Genomic DNA, 24,008 nt, shown 5'->3' on the forward strand with positions numbered 1-24,008 from the left:
GCAGAGATAACGTCACACAGCAGAAACTCTGTCTCCTCTGCCAATCAGGCTGCAGACGCCGGTGAAAAGTGAAGAGGCATCATGGACTGTAAGTGCGCCGATACGTGCACTTGCAGTCTCAGTTGCATATTGATAAAAAGACGATCACCTCGGATCACACCTAAATTGTGTTGTTGCAGCGGCTGCACGCTGCCTTATTCTGCACTTATTCTGCTTGCAGGTTTCCTTTAAGGAGCTGACATTGACTTATATAATAGGTAGCACTGGATAGCTAGCTTTCTTCCTCTTGGAGAAGTGCTAATTTGCATGTCTTTTTTTTTCTGGGGAGCAAAACTTGACCTCTAAGTCTCAATGTGTCAGCTTGGTGGTCTCCACATGGAATAACACCACCCCTGTAGTTTCCTATGAGCAGAACTGCGCACCATATGTACATTGCGCTCTGACTAGTGATCTGTTCTCGTTATCTGCAGCGATGCCACTTCTGACGCACCCCATGATCTTATTCGCCTTGGCAGCAGCTGACTGACACTAGTTGCTGCAGTTCATTTTTCCTGTCAATTAAAATTCCTCCGTCCTTCTCTTCTATGTCATGTGTACTCAGACCCGGCGCTGCGCTCGCTGCAGGGGCTCCTGAGTCACGGAGAGGAACAAGTTCTTACTAAATCTAGCGCTCCTATGTGACCGGTGTGCTGAGATGGCAGAAAGAGCTTACGTAAGACTGCAGAGAGCGGGTACTGCCATCGCTCGTGATTTCTGGGTTTCGCTTTTTGCATTTTATCTATGTGAATGTAGTATCACTCCAGGATCCTAAAGGGGATGTTCCAGCGCTGCAAATAATGGGATTGCACCAGGACTTACTGTATCTAGAAGGAAGGAGCCACCGCTCTAGTCAAGTGCAGAGTCGCAGTGTCTTTATTCTGCACGTTTTTTTTAACTAATCAAGTCCTGGGAACTGCAGCCGGTCCTTCTAGGGGCCTCCTAAATGTGGGATGTGCAACTGAGTTATCTGAGGCTGCCCATTTACGTGCCCTCTCACGCTCCGCTGCCCATATGCGCGCCGCTGCCCTCTCGCGCGCCGCTGCCCATATGCGCTCCGCTGCCCTCTCGCGCGCCGCTGCCCTCTCGCGCGCCGCTGCCCATTTACGCGCCTCTGCCCTCACGCGCGCCGCTGCCCATTTACGCGCCGCTGCCCTCTCGCGCGCCGCTGCCCTCTCGCGCGCCGCTGCCCTCTCGCGCGCCGCTGCCCTCACTCTCCGCTGCCCTCTCACTCTCCGCTGCCCTCTCACGCTCCGCTGCCCTCTCACGCTCCGCTGCCCTCTCACGCTCCGCTGCCCTCTCACGCTCCGCTGCCCTCATACGCGCCGCTGCCCTCATACGCGCCGCTGCCCTCATACGCGCCGCTGCCCTCATACGCGCTGCTGCCCTCATACGCGCTGCTGCCCTCATACGCGCTGCTGCTTGTTTCCTTGAAATATCAGATTTTCATGTCCCATCAGATTGCACAGGTTACCAAATATCTCCTTTACATAGTCCATCCCTCCCCGTGTTAGCAGCGGCCATAGAGGAGACACGGATGCAAACTGCTGTAAACTGTGGAAATCCCAACACTTTCTTAAATACTGGGAACAGATGCAAGGGAGCATTTTATACCTGCCCCCCTTCCCTATCTCACTGCATCATTTTTTATTCTGGATATTGCAACGTAAGATGAGCATCTGCTTATCTGTGGGGATAAAGAGCACGCTGCTGCCGCCGCACTTGCAGCTCTTTCCCGTCCCTACCTCTCCGCTCAGTCCTTGCATCGGTGGCTGACCCCCCAGTGTTAGCAGGGCATTGTATGATAGCTGGCGCTCATTAGTGGCTCAGCTGACGTGCCCCGGGCTACGCCGGGTGTGAAAGGCTCTCTACAAGACCCAATTATATCAGCTGGCTATTTCTGTACCGGCGAGCGCAATATTTAAAGAGCACATCCCCGGCCAAGAGAGAAGACTCAGCACCGTGCAGCACTGACAGTATCTCTCCAGTGGGGGCGCATGACAAGTCTGGAAACCTCTGGCGGTGGCGGCGTCCCCTCGGCCCTGCCGTCCTCTGCAGGCGCTGCCTGGCACTGTTGAGTGTGATTTGCTGTCCATGGTCCTGTAGCCAAGACCCATAGCAGAAAGCACAGTAAAGAGAGGAAGCGAGAAAAAGAGCTAAGCCAGCAAACGCCCCTGGCGCCCCCCTGCCGTGCTCTTTAATAGCCGGCTCACTGGTAATTAAGAAAAAGCAAGCGACATATTATATCCCGGGTGATGTTAACGGGCTAAAAGAACAAACGCAGCAGCTGCTGGTGCCAAGTGTTATGGCAGATCATCCGCCGCTGCAGATACATGCTATGAAGCCGTCCGTATGTGCCGGCGTGTAAATCTACCGCTGCGGGAACATAAAGATGGAAAACTGCTTATCTAGCGGCAAATAAAGCAGGCGACGGGAAAAGGACAGAGTTCAGCTCAGAACAGCGGATCGGCTGGTGATGGGACCGTATTAACCCTGTAATGACGCGGCGTGTAACGTTCGGGAACGCTTTTTGTTTATTTTTGTAACTTTTTTTTTTTTTTTATCTGCAATTCGAAAGCCGTAACTTTTTTTTTTTTTTTACTATATGTTTGAGATAAGCATAATTCATTGTAAAAGTTTTAGACCTTGAGAAAGGTCCACAATACTGGACCTAAACGTTGCTACAGTACGTAGGCTATTAAATAACATTAATTTTTTCACTCTATATGTGTGCTGCCTCCATTCATATAGTCTTTAGATATGAACTAGATATATGACAAATGGATGAGATGCATGCAAGGAGAGAAATAGATATAAAATAGATAATGTGGTGAATGCATAGAAGATGGATAGATATTAGATAGATAAAAAGTCAAACATAAAGTAGCAATAATAAATATCATTTAAAAATAAATGGCAATAACACAAAACACCATCCTGGGTACAAGCCTCAGGATCCTCGGCCAAAACATCACCAAGCACATACCCCCTAAAAGGCAGCGCTCCCATAAATTATATGTTTGCAGGCAGATATAGGATGGCGGCCATGTTGGGGCGGGTGACAGGACTGATCTTTGGTTGGATCACACAGCTCACTATCGGATCACTACGTGATCTACTTCTGTGGATAGTATAGTGAGATACTTCCAGATCAGCTCTGCGCCCCTTACTTACTTACATGACTTTGCAGAGTTGTGGAGGTGCCATTGAGCTTTTGTTGTATTTACCAGGGATTTTTGGATTTTAGACAGTTCGATCAGGAGCCGCGGAGGTTTAATTACTATGTGCAAGTGAATCTCCGTCTGATCTGAGGCACGATGACACTGATCGGTGACTGCTCCGAATGAGAACTCTGGAGAAAGCGCTCCTTCTCCCTTATTAATAACAAGTGGTTACTGCGAGGAGCGAAGGCATCCTAGCAACTTTTATAAATTACTGCGGCCCCCTCCCCCGCACATCTGGGGGCCCTGGATCTGTAATAAATACATTCTATTTTCAGTTTATTGTGTATATGTTAATTGCAAAACTATTGTGCACCATCCTGAGAAATTAACTCTGCAAAGGTCATCACAAACTGTTATTAACTTTGCATTGCTCGAGACGGCGGCTCTCTGCTGGGGAATGACAGCTGCCTGTGCGACCACCGCCGTCTACGGAGAAGGAGGCAGTCACCGCCGCCAAATGTATGCAACAAAAAAGAAATCTAACCCACAGCTTCTAATAGAATGAAGCAAGTGTGAACAGGTGCAAGGGGCACACACAAATTGGTCAATTTGTGCGCAAAGTAAATCAGTTTTACAGGTATAGCCTATATGGCAGTAATGCAGTATATACAATGCCTTGAAAAATTATTTATACTGCGTGAACTTTTCCATAGTTTTTCACGTTACACCCTCAAGCTTAAATGTTTTTTGGGGGGGATTTTATGTGCTATACACTGTTTCTAATTATTTTAAAAATATAAATCTGAAAATTGTGAGGTGCATTTGTATTCAGCCCCCTGTAGTCTGATACCCCTAAGTAAAATCTTTTGTGACCAATCATCTCCAGGAGTCACATAATTAGTACATTGGGTCCACCTGGATGTAATTTCTTCTCCGTATAACTACAGCTGTTCTGTGAAGACCTCAGAGGTTTGAGAACATTAGGGATCAAACAGTATGATGAAAACTAAGGAACATACCAGATAGGTCACAAAAGATAGCCCAAGCTCTGAACATCTCACGGAGCAGTGATCAATCCATGATCCAAAAATGGAATGAGTATGGCACCAACAGCAAACCTACCAAGACATGGCCGCCCATCTAACCTGACATCCCAAGCAAGGAGAACCCTAATTAGAGAAGCAGCCAAGAGGCCCAGGGTCACTCTGGAGGAGCTGCAGAGATCCACAGCTCGGGTGGGAGAATCTGCCCACAGGACAGCTATTAGGCCACGGCCCCACTATCAGTATTTGGTCAGTATTTTTTCACAGGAGTGGGAGACAAAACCAGGTGAGTCCCCTTTGCAAAAATTCATGTAGGGGCAAACAGCGAGTATGTGGAAGAAGCTGCTCTAGTCAGGTGAGACCAAAGGAGAACTTTTTGGGCTAAATGCAAAGCGCCATGTGTGGCAAAAAACGAACACTGCACACCACTCTGAAAACACCATCCCCACCATCCCACATAGTGGTGGCTTCATCATGCTGTGGGGAGGATTTTCATCAGCAGGGGCAAGGAAGCTGGTCTGAGGTGATTGGAGGATGGATGGAGCTAAATACAGGGCAATCCTCGAGGAAAACCTGTTCGAGACTACAAAAGACTTGGGACTGGGGTGTAGGTTCATCTTCCAGAAGGACCCCGACTCTAAACATCCTGCCAGAGTTACAATGGAGGGTTTAGATCAAGGCATATTCATGTGTGTGAACGGCCCAGTCACAGCCCAGACCCAAATCCCAGTGACAATCTGTGACAAGACGTGAAAATTGCTGATCACAGATGTCTCCATCCAATCTCACTGAGCGAGTGTGGGTGTAACATGAAAATATTTAGAAAAGTTCACGTGATGTGAATACTTTTTCATGGCACTGTATATAGCAGTAAGCGGTATATAAGTACAGTCTATATGACAGTAATGCGGATTATAAGTATAGTCCTGAGATCTCCACCAATCGCTGCAGGAGGTCTCGGCTGAGGACCGTAGCGTAGATTTGAGCAGAGTGGTGTTCAGACTGGTACTTCTTCCAGGCCCGTACACCATGCCGCTTCCTCTCGACGGTCCGCTGTGTGGGGTTTTTAGTGACCGCACTTACACTGATCAAAGCGTTTGTCATGACACTATTTTACCTTTTATCAGAAGCACTCTTCAAAGCTGCGTCCTAAATGGTCAGATGCCCCAATATTCATTTTTTGGTCAATTTTATTCCTAACTTTGGTCGTATGCATCAGAAATTCAGTTTCCAGTCCAGCTGCCATAGTCGGCCATTATGAAGGCTTGTGGTCACCAAGTCACAGCTAAACCTGAACATGTTATTTTTGACCCCTAGGAAGTACTGCTCATTTAAAAAAAACAAACATGTCTAGACATAGCGCCACACCTGGTTGTGTGAGGTATTGCAGTTCAGCTCTATTAAAGTGAATGAAATTCTTTTACATGTTCATTCTATCTCTTCTCAGTTCGAAAAAGAGAAGCAGCACGACATCCGCTCTTTCTTCTCACCCAGGCCGGAAGTCGAGAAAAAACGCAAGAAAATTTCTGGAGAAGAAGAAGGTGAAGAAGTCGCTGGGGAGATGGATGACAAAGCTGTAGAAGAAGTGTTTGCCACCAAAGCTCCATCAGATGACAGTGAAGTGGTTGATGTTGACGCCCTCTTTCCCGACGAAGAGTTTGAACATCAAGCTAAGCGTTTCCGACCATCGGGCAGCCAGACCCCCAAATCCACCCCTAAAAGTGTCAACTGTGGAAAGAGAAAGTCTTGGAGTGGCAAACCTAATTCCTTGTTTTCTTCACCTAAGACGCGGGGACTTTCTGAAGGGGCTTTACATACCCCTCCAAGACCTGCCCTCTCGCAGAAGCAGTGGAACTGCCCGGCCTGTACATACACCAATAACTCCTTACTGCCGTATTGTGAGATATGTGAAAGTCCTAGGAACAGAAAAGGTAGGTGTAAGATTAAGAAACGAAAAGTCCTTATAGTGATAGCGCGGTTGTCCACCTTCTGTCACCATTTTTACAAAATCAGTATACAGTAAGCTCATAAGCGCCCCCCAATGGTGGCAGAAGGCAGACAGAATTTGTAATTACACTCTATTCATTTGCTGGAGATTTGGTGCTGTGTATCCTAAAAGTAGAGTTCAATCCACTGTAGAGTTTCTGATTTTTTTTATGTCATTATATAGTGTTACTCAAAAATACATTTTCTTATCAGTGTTTGTCGCTTAGCATTCGCGTTTGTTGGGTCTGCAATATTTTTTTATTATTATTATTTGTTAGAGTAATTTTTTTGATGTAATGATTTAAAAAGATCATTGAGGCCCTTTTATATTTTATGTTTTATTATATTTTAGATAACTTTTAATTTTATTAATACTATTAATATTTATTTCTATATCTTATTTTTTCATTACCTTCTCCCATCCTCTTCTTCCTCTTTCTTTCTTGATTCTTCCTTTCTTCTTTGTCCTTCTTTCTCTACCTGCTTCCTTCTTCTTTCTTCATTGTATCTTCCTTCCATTTTCCGTTTTTCTTCCTTCCTTTCTTCCTCCTTTCCTTCATCCTTTTCCTTCCTCTTTTTCACTTCTTCATTCTTTTTCCTTTTTTCTTCTTCCTCTTGCTTTCTTTCTCTTTCTTTCTCTCTTCCTCCTTTTTTTCCTTCTTCCTCTTTTTGATTCTTTCTTCTTCCTCTTTCTGCTTCTTTCTTCCTTTTCCCCTTTTCTTCCTTCTTCTTTCTTATTTTTTCATCCTCTTTCCTTGTCCTTTTTCTTCATTCTTTTTCCTTTTATCTTTTCTCTTTCCTTCTTTTGCTTTTTTCTTCCTTCTTCCTCTTCCTGCTTTCTCTTCCTGTTTTCTTTCTTCCTAGTTTCTTACTTCCTTTTTACTTTTTAATTTTTCCTTCATCCTCTTCATTTTTTCCTTCTTCCTTCTTTCTCCTTTTTCCTAACTTATACCTTTTTCATTTTTTTCATTTTTCTTTTTCTTTCTTCCTTCCTCCTTTTTCTATATTTTTTTTCCTCCTCCTACTTCTTCTGCCTTCTTTGTGCTCCTCCTCCTTCTTCCGCCTCCATTGTGCTCCTGCTCCTTCCGCCTCCCTTGTGCTCCTCCTTCTTCCGCCTCCCTTGTGCTCCTCCTTCTCCCGCCTCCCTTGTGCTCCTCCTTCTCCCGCCTCCCTTGTGCTCCTCCTTCTCCCGCCTCCCTTGTGCTCCTCCTTCTCCCGCCTCCCTTGTGCTCCTCCTTCTCCCGCCTCCCTTGTGCTCCTCCTTCTCCCGCCTCCCTTGTGCTCCTCCTTCTCCCGCCTCCCTTGTGCTCCTCCTTCTCCCGCCTCCCTTGTGCTCCTCCTTCTCCCGCCTCCCTTGTGCTCCTCCTTCTCCCGCCTCCCTTGTGCTCCTCCTTCTCCCGCCTCCCTTGTGCTCCTCCTTCTCCCGCCTCCCTTGTGCTCCTCCTTCTCCCGCCTCCCTTGTGCTCCTCCTTCTCCCCCCTCCCTTGTGCTCCTCCTTCTCCCGCCTCCCTTGTGCTCCTCCTTCTCCCGCCTCCCTTGTGCTCCTCCTTCTCCCGCCTCCCTTGTGCTCCTCCTCCTCCCGCCTCCCTTGTGCTCCTCCTCCTCCCGCCTCCCTTGTGCTCCTCCTCCCGCCTCCCTTGTGCTCCTCCTCCTCCCGCCTCCCTTGTGCTCCTCCTTCTCCCGCCTCCCTTGTGCTCCTCCTTCTCCCGCCTCCCTTGTGCTCCTCCTCCTCCCGCCTCCCTTGTGCTCCTCCTTCTCCCGCCTCCCTTGTGCTCCTCCTTCTCCCGCCTCCCTTGTGCTCCTCCTCCTCCCGCCTCCCTTGTGCTCCTCCTCCTCCCGCCTCCCTTGTGCTCCTCCTCCTCCCGCCTCCCTTGTGCTCCTCCTCCTCCCGCCTCCCTTGTGCTCCTCCTCCTCCCGCCTCCCTTGTGCTCCTCCTTCTCCCGCCTCCCTTGTGCTCCTCCTTCTCCCGCCTCCCTTGTGCTCCTCCTTCTCCCGCCTCCCTTGTGCTCCTCCTCCTCTTTCTTCTGCCTCCGTTGTGGTCCTCCTTCTCCCGCCTCCCTTGTGCTCCTCCTTCTCCCGCCTCCCTTGTGCTCCTCCTCCTCCTCCTCTTTCTTCCGCCTCCTTTGTGCTCCTCCTCCTCCTCCTCTTTCTTCCGCCTCCGTTGTGCTCCTCCTCCTCCTCTTTCTTCCGCCTCCGTTGTGCTCCTCCTCCTCCTCTTTCTTCCGCCTCCGTTGTGCTCCTCCTCCTCCTCTTTCTTCCGCCTCCGTTGTGCTCCTCCTCCTCTTTCTTCCGCCTCCGTTGTGCTCCTCCTCCTCTTTCTTCCGCCTCCGTTGTGCTCCTCCTCTACCGCCTCCGTTGTGCTCCTCCTCTACCGCCTCCGTTGTGCTCCTCCTCTACCGCCTCCTTTGTGCTCCTCCTCTACCGCCTCCGTTGTGCTCCTCCTCTACCGCCTCCGTTGTGCTCCTCCTCTACCGCCTCCGTTGTGCTCCTCCTCTACCGCCTCCGTTGTGCTCCTCCTTTCTTCTTCCATAATCATCTCTTCTATTATTTTGTACATTTAGTTTCCTCTGTGACGGGGGTTGTTGAGCGCTTGGAGATCTTCGTCAGCACCTCGCTTCTTTGAGCACTGATCCAAACTCCTTTTCTCTGCGGCTGCACAGTGAGAGGAAATAGGAAAGATGCTGAAAGACGATTGTGGGAATATCCCTTTAAGCAGCTGTTATAGGAGAATAATCATCCGTTCCCTTATATAATAGCAGCATTATAAATGCAATAATAAGCTCAATGGCAAATTCACCTTTAAGAAGCTGAATCTTGAGGAGGCAAACGAGGTTATGCATATTTCAGACGTCTGCACAGAGGACAAAAATCCTACCTGAGCATCAATCTGTGAATGTGTCTCCTCGGAAAGTGAAAGGTGCCAATTTCTGTCAAGAACGTATGTTGAGATCTGCTATGGCATGGCATTAAGCTTGGCACAAATGGACATTTCTGATTAATGTCAGCGGGACACGAATTCAATGGGCAGGAGCGGAGGTCCCGTTTCCATGGCAGCAAATAAGCCTAACATTCATCGCCCTGCTGTTTTCTTTCCCCGTCTGGAGATTTATGATCAAAAGGGCAATGAAATTATAGATTTTTAGTTCTTTCACAGACTAATGATGCTGCGTTTGCATTTCATTCTAACTATCCGCCGCGTGCCCGGGACCGTGCCGCAAACTTTCCTGCATTCTGCTAAAGTTTGCATTGTTCTAGAACTCCGGAGTCTGGAGATACCTTCCTTAATTTGCAAAAAAAAAGGAACAGGTTGTAATTTGCTTATTTTTGGATCCCCGACGCGATATTGGCGCGGAACTCGCGGACTTCGGCATTCTGGACAGCGCATTAGTCTCCGGAGAACTCGGGTTAATTAAGAATCAGAGATACCGAGGGGATAATTATATTCCAGCACTTAGATTTCATACAAAATCTGCATATTCCAAGGAAAAAAGCCCCATAATATTAAAAATGTGCCTAGCTATATTATTTAAAACGAGCACTTCAATGTAGAGCTGCCATATTCATAGACGTCTCAAGAAAGGGCTGAATGGTCCAGTGCGAGTTTCGGCAAGCTTTGCATAAATCAAACGTACAAGTAAACATAAGAAACTTTGAAATATATCTGATCAGATAAATATGCATCTTTTTCCACTTATGAGCCACTTTTTCTCATCCCTCTGCCTTGTGAAGTCACCATTCAAACTGAAATGCTGCTAAAATCTGTCTGACTCCAGATGTACTGAGAGATCAGATTACAGCTAAGGTCTGTGGAGAAAGGAAGAGGAGGGAGAAACAAAGTGAGAGAAGGGGCGCCAACACAGACGCAGTTGGAAATGTGCTGGTGCTTTCTAGTAAGACCTCAGAGCTGGATTCACAGTCACACTGCTCAGTACAGCTGTGTAATTTCCTCAATGCTGCTTCTGATCATAGGCTACATGGAAAAAGGAAAGCAGAACTCTCATGTCTTTGTGTGCATTGTATAGGAGCTATTACAGCACCTAGTCTACAGTCACAAGCTCAGAGACAACTGAAAATTAGAGCCTGCAGAGGGGAAAACTGGTGAACAAGTGCTACATAGAGAAAAGAGAGCTGGAATCCCTCATTTCTGTGTGTGCGGTGCATGGGAGACATCATAGCAGCTAGTCTCCACCCAGTAGCTCAGAGACAACTGAAAATTATAGATAAATCCTGCAGAGGGGAAAGCTGGTGAACATGTGCTACATAGAGAAAAGAGGACAGGAATCCCTCATGTCTGTGTGCGCTGTGTATGGGCGACAACATAGCAGCTAGTCTCCCTCCACCAGCTCAGAATCAACTGAAAATTATAGATAGATCCTGCAGAGGGGAAAAAAAGTAAACAAAGGACACATAGAGAAAAGAGAGCAGGATCCCTCTTGTCTGTGTGTGCTGTATATGGGAAACATCATAGCTGCTAGTCTACACCCACCAACTCAGAGACAACTGAAAATTGATAGATTCTGTAGAGGGGAAAACTGGTGAAAAATATAGGATGCAAGTCATATGCTGGTCAGAAATAGTTATTCCTCGTGTGCACATGGGTTTTGCAGAGGGCTACCCCTTTAAATAGTAATAATTTGCAGTAGTAGATAGTCTATAGGCATATTTGGTGCTATTTTGGAAGGAGGGGCAGCCATTTTTTCCTAATTCTGAACAACCCCTTTAACAAGTAGTCAGCCCACCAGGTAAATTCTGATGCTGAAAGCTGCAGATGACGAGTGTGACCTTTTCTTCATGAGTTATGTATATAGATCGCAGGTATCCCGTTCTCATACATAGAAATGGTCATGGCGATATCTTTCTACCTGCGGCGGTGTGCAGTACAATTAGCAGGCGGTAGTAATAATCACACTCGTTAGCAGCTGTGAGTGCCGATATCAGGACAATGACACGGATTGGTGATCATATGATGATAATTAGACACTTCTGATGATCGGCCTGTACATTACAAGGGATCATCCCCCCCCCGTGCTGTAAGTAATAGGGGTGCAATGCAGAATAGAGGATAACACTGTGATAATCTCCTGCACTTTATATTGTTATACAGTCTGTTCTCTTCGATTATAGTAGTTTACCTGCAACTCCATCATTACTCTTAATCCCCTGAGAAGACGAAAATTAAAAAATGTAAAAAAAAAACATGTGGAAAACATTTCTAAAAGATGCCGCATCATTTTTCTGGTATTAAAAAGCCTTCCTTGTGTGAAAATTATAACTTTAAGCACCGTTTCTACAGCCCTTAAGAATTTATTTTTTAAGGGGGTCGTTCAGCACCACCAAGTTGTGCGTCAGGAGGTGACTATGGCTTCTTGTTCAAATATTCTTATTGGGGCATGTGCAATATCAGCCATCAATTGTGATTGGTGTAAGATGTGAGCAGCAATTATAAATTTTTACCTGCAGTGCCTCAGTCTTGTCAATATACAACCCAGTATTGCAGTACATCACTTCTCTTTGCCCATCTATATACTACATGCAACCTTCTGCTGCAGAGCATAACTTCTCTTAACCCCTCTATACACAGCCTCCTGCAGTACATCACTCTTCTCAGCCCCTGTATATACAACTCCATCCTGTAGTACATCGCTCCTCTCATCAAGTCAATAAAGCCCCAACCTGCAGTACATTGCTCCTTTTGTATTTTCAATATACAGCTCCATCCTACTTTACATCACTCCTCTCAGCCCATCTATACACTATACATGGCTTTCTCCTGGAGAAAATAACTTCTTTTTGCCCCTCTATATTCTCCTCGCTTAAGCATAGTCTGTAACGATCTGCAACTTTCTGCTGATATGTGATATTGTGGTTCCAATACATCCGTAATTGCACCTGCTCAGTTACCTGTAGCTTGCCTCTTCTCTCCGCCTTTGGAAGTTAGACTCATCCCGCAGTTCATCGCTGCTCTCAGCTCCTTCATTATATAACCCCATCCTGCAGCACATCACTGCTCTCAGCCCCCTCGATATACAGTATACAGCTCCATCCTGGATTGCATTGCTCTTCTTAGCCTTCTCGATATAAAGCACCATTCTGCAGTGCATCACTCCTCGAAGCCCATCTATATATTATATAAAGCCTTCTCCTGCAGAACATAGTTTCTCTTAGCCCCTCCATATACAGCCTCCTCCTGCACTACATCATTCTTCTCGGCCCCTATATATACAACCCCATCTTCACCATATCACTCCTCTCAGCCATCTCAATATACAGCCCCAGCTTGCAGTACAACGCTCTTTTCAGCCATATCGATATAAAACCCCATCCTGTAGTACATCACTCCTCTCAGCCCTCTCAATTTAAAGCCCCATCATGCAGTACATTGCTCCTATTAGCCCCTCATTATACAGCCCCATCCTGCAGTGCATTGCTCATCTCAGCTCCCTTATTATAAAGCCCCATTATGTTGTACATAATTCCTGTCAACCCCGGTATGCAGTCCCATCCTGCAGCACATCATTCCTCTTATCCAGATCGATAAACAGCCTGATAACTGCAGTAGATCACTGCTCTCAACCCATCTATATACAGCCCTCCCCTGCCAAACATGATTTCTTTTAGCCCCTCATTATACAGCCCCATCCTGCAGTGCATTGCTCATCTCAGCTCCCACATTATAAAGCCCCATTATGCTGTACATAATTCCTGTCAACCCCGGTATACAGCCCCATCCTGCAGCACATCATTCCTCTTATCCAGATCGATAAAAAGTCTGATAACTGCAGTAGATCACTGCTCTCAGTCCATCTATATACAGCCCTCCCCTGCAGAACATGGTTTCTCTTAGCCCCTCTATTACCACCCTCCTCCTGCAGTACATAATTTTTCTCGTCCCCTGTATATGCAACCCCATCCTAAAGCACATCACTCCTCTCATCCATCTCAATATACTGCCCCATTCTGCAATACATTACACCCAACAGCCTTCTCAATATAATGCCCCTTTCTGCAGTACATCACTCCTCTCAGCCCTCCCAATATAAATCCCCATCCTGTAGTTCATTGCTCCTCTCAGTCCTCTCAATATACAGCCCCATCCTGCAATACATCACTCCTCTCAGCCCACCTAGATACTATATACAGCCTTCTCCTGCAGAACACAACTTGTCTTGGCCTCCCTCTATACAGCCTCCTGCAGTTCATCACTCCTTTCAGTCTTTTCTATACATTGCCTCCTCCTGTCAGCCCCTGCAGCACATCACTTCCACTCAGTGAACCTGAGAGAATGGAGTAACACATGACTGCAGGATCAGACTACACAAAATTTGTTTGTAGTCTGTAACCATGGCAACACATAAATCTGCATAGGAACTATATATTCAAAACAATGGATTTTTAAACAAGTCTGTTAGGAAAACTGATTCATTTTTTAATCATAGATGGCATTTTTTTTTTTTGCCTTTAAGACTTATGCAAAATGATTCTTTTCTCTTGGTTTACAAAAGTGCAATAATAATCGCGTTCTGCCAGTCTGTCTACATCAGTGCATATATTTCACTGCGAGAACATAGTTTAATCATTCCAGCAGATTGGTTTAGGAATCCAAGATTCAATGCTACAAGTGTTACCTTTCACGTGAGCTTTGAAGCACTGCTCCCCATCTGGTGCTTTACATTTAGTAACGACAAGTTGGTATTTGGAAGATTGATACATTCATAGCTGAGGACAGACATGAAAATTAATGTGAGAAACCAAACTGAAATTCTCAGGAACCAAAGAAGGTTGGAAAGCACAAATTTATATATATTTTAGTATCTTTCTTCTGTACTTCTCACCCCCTGCCGAGTTATGTATTTTATATGAGCTGAAAGGACGGAAACAACATGACAACTGCTCAAAGTCCTTCCCCGTATGTACAAGAATATAACTACTATAATACTGCTCCTATGTACAAGAATATAACTACTATAATACTGCCCCTATGTACAAGAATATAACTACTATAATACTGCCCCCTATGTACAAGAATATAACTACTATAATACTGCCCCCTATGTACAAGAATATAACTACTATAATACTGCTCCTATGTACAAGAATATAACTACTATAATACTGCCCCCTATGTACAAGAATATAACTACTAAAATACTGCTCCTATGTACAAGAATATAACTACTATAATACTGCCCCTATGTACAAGAATATAAGTACTATAATACTGCTCCTATGTACAAGAATATAACTACTATAATACTGCCCCCTATGTACAAGAATATAACTACTATAATACTGCCCCTATGTACAAGAATATAACTACTAAAATACTGCTCCTATGTACAAGAATATAACTACTATAATACTGCTCCTATGTACAAGAATATAACTACTATAATACTGCCCCCTATGTACAAGAATATAACTACTATAATACTGCTCCTATGTACAAGAATATAACTACTATAATACTGCCCCCTATGTACAAGAATATAACTACTATAATACTGCCCCCTATGTACAAGAATATAACTACTATAATACTGCCCCCTATGTACAAGAATATAACTACTATAATACTGCCCCTATGTACAAGAATATAACTACTATAATACTGCTCCTATGTACAAGAATATAACCACTATAATACTGCTCCTATGTACATGAATATAACTACTATAAGACTGCTCCTATGTACAAGAATATAACTACTATAATACTGCCCCCTATGTACAAGAATATAACTACTATAATACTGCTCATATGTATAATAATATAACTACTATAATACTGCTCCTATGTACATGAATATAACTACTATAATACTGCCCCCTATGTACAAGAATATAACTACTATAATACTGCTCCTATGTACAAGAATATAACTACTATAATACTGCCCCTCTGTACAAGAATATAACAACTATAATACTGCCCCTCTGTACAAGAATATAACTACTATAATACTGCCCCTATGTGCAAGAATATATCTATTATAATGCTGCCCCTATATACAAGAATATAACTACTATAATACTGCCCCTATGTACAAGACTATAACTACTATAATACTGCCCCCTATGTACAAGACTATAGCTACTATAATACTGCTCCTATGTACAAGAATATAACTACTATAATACTGCTCCTATGTACAAGAATATAGCTACTATAATACTACTCCTATGTACAAGAATATAACTACTATAATACTGCCACCTATGTACAAGAATATAGCTACTATAATACTGCTCCTATGTACAAGAATATAACTACTATAATACTGCCCCTATATACAAGAATATAACTACTATAATACTGCCCCTATATACAAGAATATAACTACTATAATAGTGCTCCTATGTACAAGAATATAACTACTATAATACTGCCCCCTATGTACAAGAATATAACTACTATAATACTGCCCCCTATGTACAAGAATATAACAACTATAATACTGTCCCTCTGTACAAGAATATAACAACTATAATACTGCCCCTCTGTACAAGAATATAACTACTATAATACTGCTCCTATATACAAGAATATAACTACTATAATACTGCCCCCTATGTACAAGGATATAACTACTATAATACTGCTCTTATATACAAGAATATAACTACTATAATACTGCCCTCTATTTACAAGAATATAACTACTATAATACTGCCCCTCTGTACAAGAATATAACTACTATAATACTGCTCCTATGTACAAGAATATAACTACTATAATACTGCTCCTATGTACAAGAATATAACTACTATAACACTGCTCCTATATACAAGAATATAACTACTATAATACTGCTCCTATATACAAGAATATAACTACTATAATACTGCCCCCTATGTACAAGGATATAACTACTATAATACTGCTCCTATATACAAGAATATAGCAACTATAATACTGCCCCTCTGTACAAGAATATAACTACTATAATACTGCTCCAATATACAAGAATATAACTACTATAATACTGCCCCCTATGTACAAGGATATAACTACTATAATACTGCTCTTATATACAAGAATATAACTACTATAATACTGCCCCCTATGTACAAGAATATAACTACTATAATACTGCCCTCTATGTACAAGAATATAACTACTATAATACTGCCGCCTATGTACAAGAATATAAGTACTATAATACTGCTCCTATGTACAAGAATATAACTACTATAATAATGCTCTTATATACAAGAATATAACTACTATAATACTGCTCCTATGTACAAGAATATAACTACTATAATACTGCTCTTATATACAAGAATATAACTACTATAATACTGCTCCTATGTACAAGAATATAACTACTATAATACTGCTCCTATGTACAAGAATATAACTACTATAATACTGCTCTTATGTACAAGAATATAACTACAATAATACTGCTCCTATGTACAAGAATATAACTACTATAATACTGCTCCTATGTAAAAGAATATAACTACTATAATACTGCTCTTATGTACAGGAATATAACTACTATAATACTGCTATGTACAAGAATATGACTACTATAATACTGCTCCTATATACAAGAATATGACTACTATAATACTGCTCCTATATACAAGAATATAACTACTATAATACTGCTACTATGTACAAGAATATAACTACTATAATACTGCCCCCTATGTACAAGAATATAACTACTATAATACTGCCACTATGTACAAGAATATAACTACTGTAATACTGCCCCTATGTACAGGAATATTACTACTATAATACTGCTCCTATATACAAGAATATAACTACTATAATACTGCTCCTATGTACAAGAATATAACTACTATAATACTGCTCTTATATACAAGAATATAACTACTATAATACTGCCCTCTATTTACAAGAATATAACTACTATAATACTGCCCTCTATGTACAAGAATATAACTACTATAATACTGCCCCTCTGTACAAGAATATAACTACTATAATACTGCTCCTATGTACAAGAATATAACTACTATAATACTGCTCCTATATACAAGAATATAGCAACTATAATACTGCCCCTCTGTACAAGAATATAACTACTATAATACTGCTCCAATATACAAGAATATAACTACTATAATACTGCCCCCTATGTACAAGGATATAACTACTATAATACTGCTCCAATATACAAGAATATAACTACTATAATACTGCCCCCTATGTACAAGGATATAACTACTATAATACTGCTCTTATATACAAGAATATAACTACTATAATACTGCCCCCTATGTACAAGAATATAACTACTATAATACTGCCCTCTATGTACAAGAATATAACTACTATAATACTGCCGCCTATGTACAAGAATATAACTACTATAATACTGCTCCTATGTAAAAGAATATAACTACTATAATACTGCTCCTATGTAAAAGAATATAACTACTATAATACTGCTCTTATGTACAGGAATATAACTACTATAATACTGCCCCCTATGTACAAGAATATAACTACTATAATACTGCTCCTATATACAAGAATATAACTACTATAATACTGCCACTATGTACAAGAATATAACTACTATAATACTGCCACTGTGTACAAGAATATAACTACTGTAATACTGCCCCTATGTACAGGAATATAACTACTATAATACTGCTCCCTATGTACAAGAATATAACTACTATAATACTGCTCCTATGTACAAGAATATAACTACTATAATATTGCCCCTATGTACAAGAATATTACTACTATAATACTGCCCCTATGTACAAGAATATAACTACTATAATACTGCTCCCTATGTACAAGAATATAACTACTATAATACTGCTCCTATGTACAAGAATATAACTACTATAATATTGCCCCCTATGTACAAGAATATAACTACTATAATACTGCTCCTATGTACAAGAATATAACTACTATAATACTGCCCCTATGTACCAGAATATAACTACTATAATACTGCCACTATGTACAAGAATATAACTACTGTAATACTGCCCCTATGTACAGGAATATTACTACTACAATACTGCTCCTATGTACAAGAATATAACTACTATAATACTGCCCCTATGTACAAGAATATAACTACTATAATACTGCCCCCTATGTGCAAGAATATAAGTACTATAATACTGCCCACTATGTACAAGAATATAACTACTATAATACTACCCCTATGTACAAGAATATAACTACTATAATACTGCCCCCTATGTGCAAGAATATAAGTACTATAATACTGCCCCCTATGTACAAGAATATAACTACTATAATACTGCCCCTATGTACAAGAATATAACTACTATAATACTGCCCCTATGTACAAGAATATAACTACTATAATACTGCCCCTATGTACAAGAATATAACTACTATAATACTGCCCCTATGTACAAGAATATAACTACTATAATACTACCCCCTATGTACAAGAATATAAGTACTATAATACTGCCCCTATGTACAAGAATATAACTACTGTAATACTGCTCCTATGTACAGGAATATAACTACTATAATACTGCTCCCTATGTACAAGAATATAGCTACTATAATACCGCCCCCTATGTACAAGAATATAACTACTATAATACTGCCCCCTGTGTACAAGAATGTAACTACTATAATACTGCCCCCTATGTACAAGAATATAACTACTATAATACTGCTCTTATGTACAGGAATATAACTACTATAATACTGCTCTTATGTACAGGAATGTAACTACTATAATACTGCCCCCTATATACAAGAATATAACTACTATAATACTGCTCCTATATACAAGAATATAACTACTATAATACTGCTCCTATATACAAGAATATAACTACTATAATACTGCCACTATGTACAAGAATATAACTACTATAATACTGCCACTATGTACAAGAATATAACTACTGTAATACTGCCCCTATGTACAGGAATATAACTACTATAATACTGCTCCCTATGTACAAGAATATAACTACTATAATACTGCTCCTATGTACAAGAATATAACTACTATAATATTGCCCCCTATGTACAAGAATATTACTACTATAATACTGCCCTTATGTACAAGAATATAACTACTATAATACTGCTCCCTATGTACAAGAATATAACTACTATAATACTGCTCCTATGTACAAGAATATAACTACTATAATATTGCCCCCTATGTACAAGAATATAACTACTGTAATACTGCCCCTATGTACAGGAATATTACTACTACAATACTGCTGCTATGTACAAGAATATAACTACTATAATACTGCCCCTATGTACAAGAATATAACTACTATAATACTGCCCCCTATGTGCAAGAATATAAGTACTATAATGCTGCCCCCTATGTACAAGAATATAACTACTATAATACTGCCCCTATGTACAAGAATATAACTACTATAATACTGCCCCTATGTACAAGAATATAACTACTATAATACTACCCCCTATGTACAAGAATATAAGTACTATAATACTGCCCCTATGTACAAGAATATAACTACTGTAATACTGCTCCTATGTACAGGAATATAACTACTATAATACCGCTCCCTATGTACAAGAATATAGCTACTATAATACCGCCCCCTATGTACAAGAATATAACTACTATAATACTGCCCCCTGTGTACAAGAATGTAACTACTATAATACTGCCCCCTATGTACAAGAATATAACTACTATGATACTGCTCTTATGTACAGGAATATAACTACTATAATACTGCTCTTATGTACAGGAATGTAACTACTATAATACTGCCCCCTATATACAAGAATATAACTACTATAATACTGCTCCTATATACAAGAATATAACTACTATAATACTGCTCCTATATACAAAAATATAACTACTATAATACTGCCACTATGTACAAGAATATAACTACTATAATACTGCCACTATGTACAAGAATATAACTACTGTAATACTGCCGCTATGTACAGAAATATAACTACTATAATACTGCTCCCTATGTACAAGAATATAACTACTATAATACTGCTCCTATGTACAAGAATATAACTACTATAATACTGTTCCTATGTACAGGAATATAACTACTATAATACTGCTCCCTATGTACAAGAATATAGCTACTATAATACCGCCCCCATGTGCAAGAATATAACTACTATAATACTGCCCCCTGTGTACAAGAATGTAACTACTATAATACTGCCCCCTATGTACAAGAATATAACTACTATAATACTGCTCTTATGTACAGGAATGTAACTACTATAATACTGCCCCCTATATACAAGGATATAACTACTATAATACTGCTCCTATGTACAAGAATATAACTACTATAATACTGCCCCTATGTACAAGAATATAACTACTATAATACTGCCCCTATGTACAAGAATATTACTACTATAATACTGCCACTATGTACAAGAATATAACTACTGTAATACTGCCCCTATGTACAGGAATATTACTACTATAATACTGCTCCTATGTACAAGAATGTAACTACTATAATACTGCCCCTATGTACAAGAATATAAGTACTATAATACTGCCCCCTATGTGCAAGAATATAACTACTATAATACTGCCCCCTATGTACAAGAATATAACTACTATAATACTGCTCTTATGTACAAGAATATAACTACTCTAATACTGCCCCTATGTACAAGAATATAACTACTATAATACTGCTCCCTATGTACAAGAATATAACTACTATAATACTGTCCCTATGTACAAGAATATAACTACTATAATACTGCCCCCTATGTACAAGAATATAACTACTATAATACTGCCCCTATGTACAAGAATATAACTACTATAATACTGCCCCTATGTACAAGAATATAACTACTATAATACTGCCCCTATGTACAAGAATATAACTACTATAATACTGCTCTTATGTACAGGAATGTTACTTCTAATATAATGTTATCTGCCCCAATTTTATGGAAGTTATTTGTATAAACTCTTCTATCCTGTATAAACTATTATAAGTTGTCACCATTAATAATAAGTTGGTTTTTGGTATTATTTCTTCACTTGAGGCTGTAGTCTTATCTTTCTCTCTTTTGTGAGGACAGGTAGTGAGAAGAACAGTCAGGCAGCGAGCCGATCCTGCATTCAAGAGGAGAAAGAAAATCAAAGTCAGTATGATGGGGATAATGAGCCTGTCGCCTGCTCTCCGCAGGAGGCGCCCCCCACTCCACAAAGAGACTTACAGGGGGATCATTTACTAAGCATCCAAAACAACAACTTGGAAGACCCCCCGGGGGAGGAATCAGCAGCCACTGAACCAGGTAATGTGCAATGAACACTTCCTCCATGGCCACTGCCACAAACTGTTTAATCGGCAGAGCTGCACGATTGGATGGCGCGCTGCCTTCTTTTTAGGGCTGGGGAATTGCTCGCAATGTTCTTCTGTCTGTTTAATTAACCTTTTTGTAATGTGTTTTTGTCATCCAGGCTTGGCTTCCCTACAGGTAACTGATAGCAGTACCCTGACATTGGCGCTATTGTGGTATCCGGAGGTCTAAGCTGTCGCTCACCACCTCGGCTCTGTCCTACCAGGGACATTTCTCATTGACCCTGTTAGTCCCCATTGTGGGGTCCTTCACCTGCAACTTCTGCACAGAATTTTTTTTCTCTGCACTGGGATTTTTCCTCTTGTTGCCCAAAGTCCCGAGCTTCCTTTCCTGTGCAGTGCTCCTCCTTGTTTTTCACGTCCTCTCCCCCCTACATTCTGTTTTTGTCTACTTTTATTCTAGGTGTGTAGTCACAAGCCGCACATCACTTGTCATTGCTGTAGATGGCGCTTGTGGCTCTTGTCGTGTACCTGTTACCACACTTAAGTGCCCAAACCAGCTGCAGACTTTCCCTAGTTTGTTTGGGCAATGATTTTTAGGCAACTGTCTGGCTTTGTTCTTTGGGCGCTGTCATGATGTGGCTATTTTACTAAAGCACTGTATGGCGCTGCAACGGTAAACCATAAACCTAACACCATCCCATATGTATTTCCCCTTTTTTTTTTTTTGTTCTGTCTTTATTTTAACACTCACTTTAACTTGTTTGCACATATCTCACTATTCTGCTGGTGCAGTCACTGTGTACATACATTACATTACTGATCCTGAGTTACATCCTGTATTATACTCCAGAGCTGCACTCACTATTCTGCTGGTGCAGTCACTGTGTACATACATTACATTACTGATCCTGAGTTACATCCTGTATTATACTCCAGAGCTGCACTCACTATTCTGCTGGTGCAGTCACTGTATACATACATTACAGTACTGATCCTGTACTGATCCTGAGTTACATCCTGTATTATACTCCAGAGCTGCACTCACTATTCTGCTGGTGGAGTCAGTGTGTACATACATTACATTACTGATCCTGAGTTACATCCTGTATTATACTCCAGAGCTGCACTCACTATTCTGCAGGTGCAGTCACTGTGTACATTACATTACTGATCCTGAGTTACATCCTGTATTATACTCCAGAGCTGCACTCACTATTCTGCTGGTGCAGTCACTGTGTACATACATTACATTACTGATCCTGTACTGATCCTGAGTTACATCCTGTATTATACTCCAGAGCTGCACTCACTATTCTGCTGGTGCAGTCACTGTGTACATACATTACATTACTGATCCTGTACTGATCCTGAGTTACATCCTGCATTATACTCCAGAGCTGCACTCACTATTCTGCCGGTGCAGTCACTGTGTACATACATTACATTACTGATCCCGAGTTACATCCTGTATTATACTCCAGAGCTGCACTCAATATTCTGCTGGTGCAGTCACTGTGTACATACATTACATTACTGATCCTGAGCTACATCCTGTATTATACTCCAGAGCTGCACTCACTCTTCTGCTGGTGCAGTCATTGTGTACATACATTACATTACTGATCCTGAGTTACATCCTGTATTATACTCCAGAGCTGCACTCACTATTCTGCTGGTACAGTCACTGTGTACATACATTACATTACTGATCCTGAGTTACATCCTGTATTATACTCCAGAGCTGCACTCACTATTTTGCTTGTGCTGTCACTGTATACATACATTACATTACTGATCCTGTACTGATCCTGAGTTACATCCTGTATTATACTCCAGAGCTGTGCTCACTATTCTGCTGGTGCAGTCACTGTGTACATACATTACATTACTGATCCTGTACTGATCCTGAGTTAAATCCTGTATTCTACTCCAGAGCTGCACTCACTATTCTGCTGGTGCAGTCACTGTGTACATACATTACATTACTGATCCTGAGTTACATCCTGTATTATACTCCAGAGCTGCACTCACTATTCTGCAGGTGCAGTCACTGTGTACATTACATTACTGATCCTGAGTTACATCCTGTATTATACTCCAGAGCTGCACTCACTATTCTGCCTGTGCAGTCACTGTGTACATACATTACATTACTGGTCCTGTACTGATCCTGAGTTACATCCTGTATTATACTCCAGAGCTGCACTCACTATTCTGCCGGTGCAGTCACTGTGTACATACATTACATTACTGATCCTGAGTTACATCCTGTATTATACTCCAGAGCTGCACTCACTATTCTGCTGGTGCAGTCACTGTGTACATACATTACATTTCTGATCCTGTACTGATCCTGAGCTACATCCTGTATTATACTCCAGAGCTGCACTCACTATTCTGCTGGTGCAGTCATTGTGTACATACATTACATTACTGATCCTGAGTTACATCCTGTATTATACTCCAGAGCTGCA

General features: G+C 41.4%; 1 protein-coding gene and 1 long non-coding RNA gene across 2 annotated transcripts in view; one reads left to right on the forward strand and one right to left on the reverse strand.

Annotated features, from left to right (window-relative positions):
* The window catches only part of ZRANB3 (zinc finger RANBP2-type containing 3), a 254,297-nt gene that overhangs the window by 181,253 nt on the left and 49,036 nt on the right, over positions 1-24,008 (forward strand). Inside the window, exons 13-14 of the mRNA XM_073647276.1 lie at positions 5,691-6,174; positions 21,311-21,526. Coding sequence (XP_073503377.1) covers positions 5,691-6,174; positions 21,311-21,526 — 700 coding nt within the window. The remainder of the gene's footprint in view (positions 1-5,690; positions 6,175-21,310; positions 21,527-24,008) is intronic.
* On the reverse strand, positions 8,443-9,222 carry LOC141161838 (uncharacterized). The gene is made up of 2 exons (XR_012250697.1): positions 9,105-9,222; positions 8,443-8,881 (listed from the first exon to the last, which is right to left on the reverse strand). It is a non-coding gene; the product is annotated as an uncharacterized lncRNA (long non-coding RNA).

The sequence above is a fragment of the Phyllobates terribilis genome, unplaced genomic scaffold (assembly GCF_046119375.1).
Source record: "Phyllobates terribilis strain yellow unplaced genomic scaffold, ASM4611937v1 Scaffold_9__5_contigs__length_417890890, whole genome shotgun sequence".
Lineage (NCBI taxonomy): Eukaryota > Metazoa > Chordata > Amphibia > Anura > Dendrobatidae > Phyllobates > Phyllobates terribilis.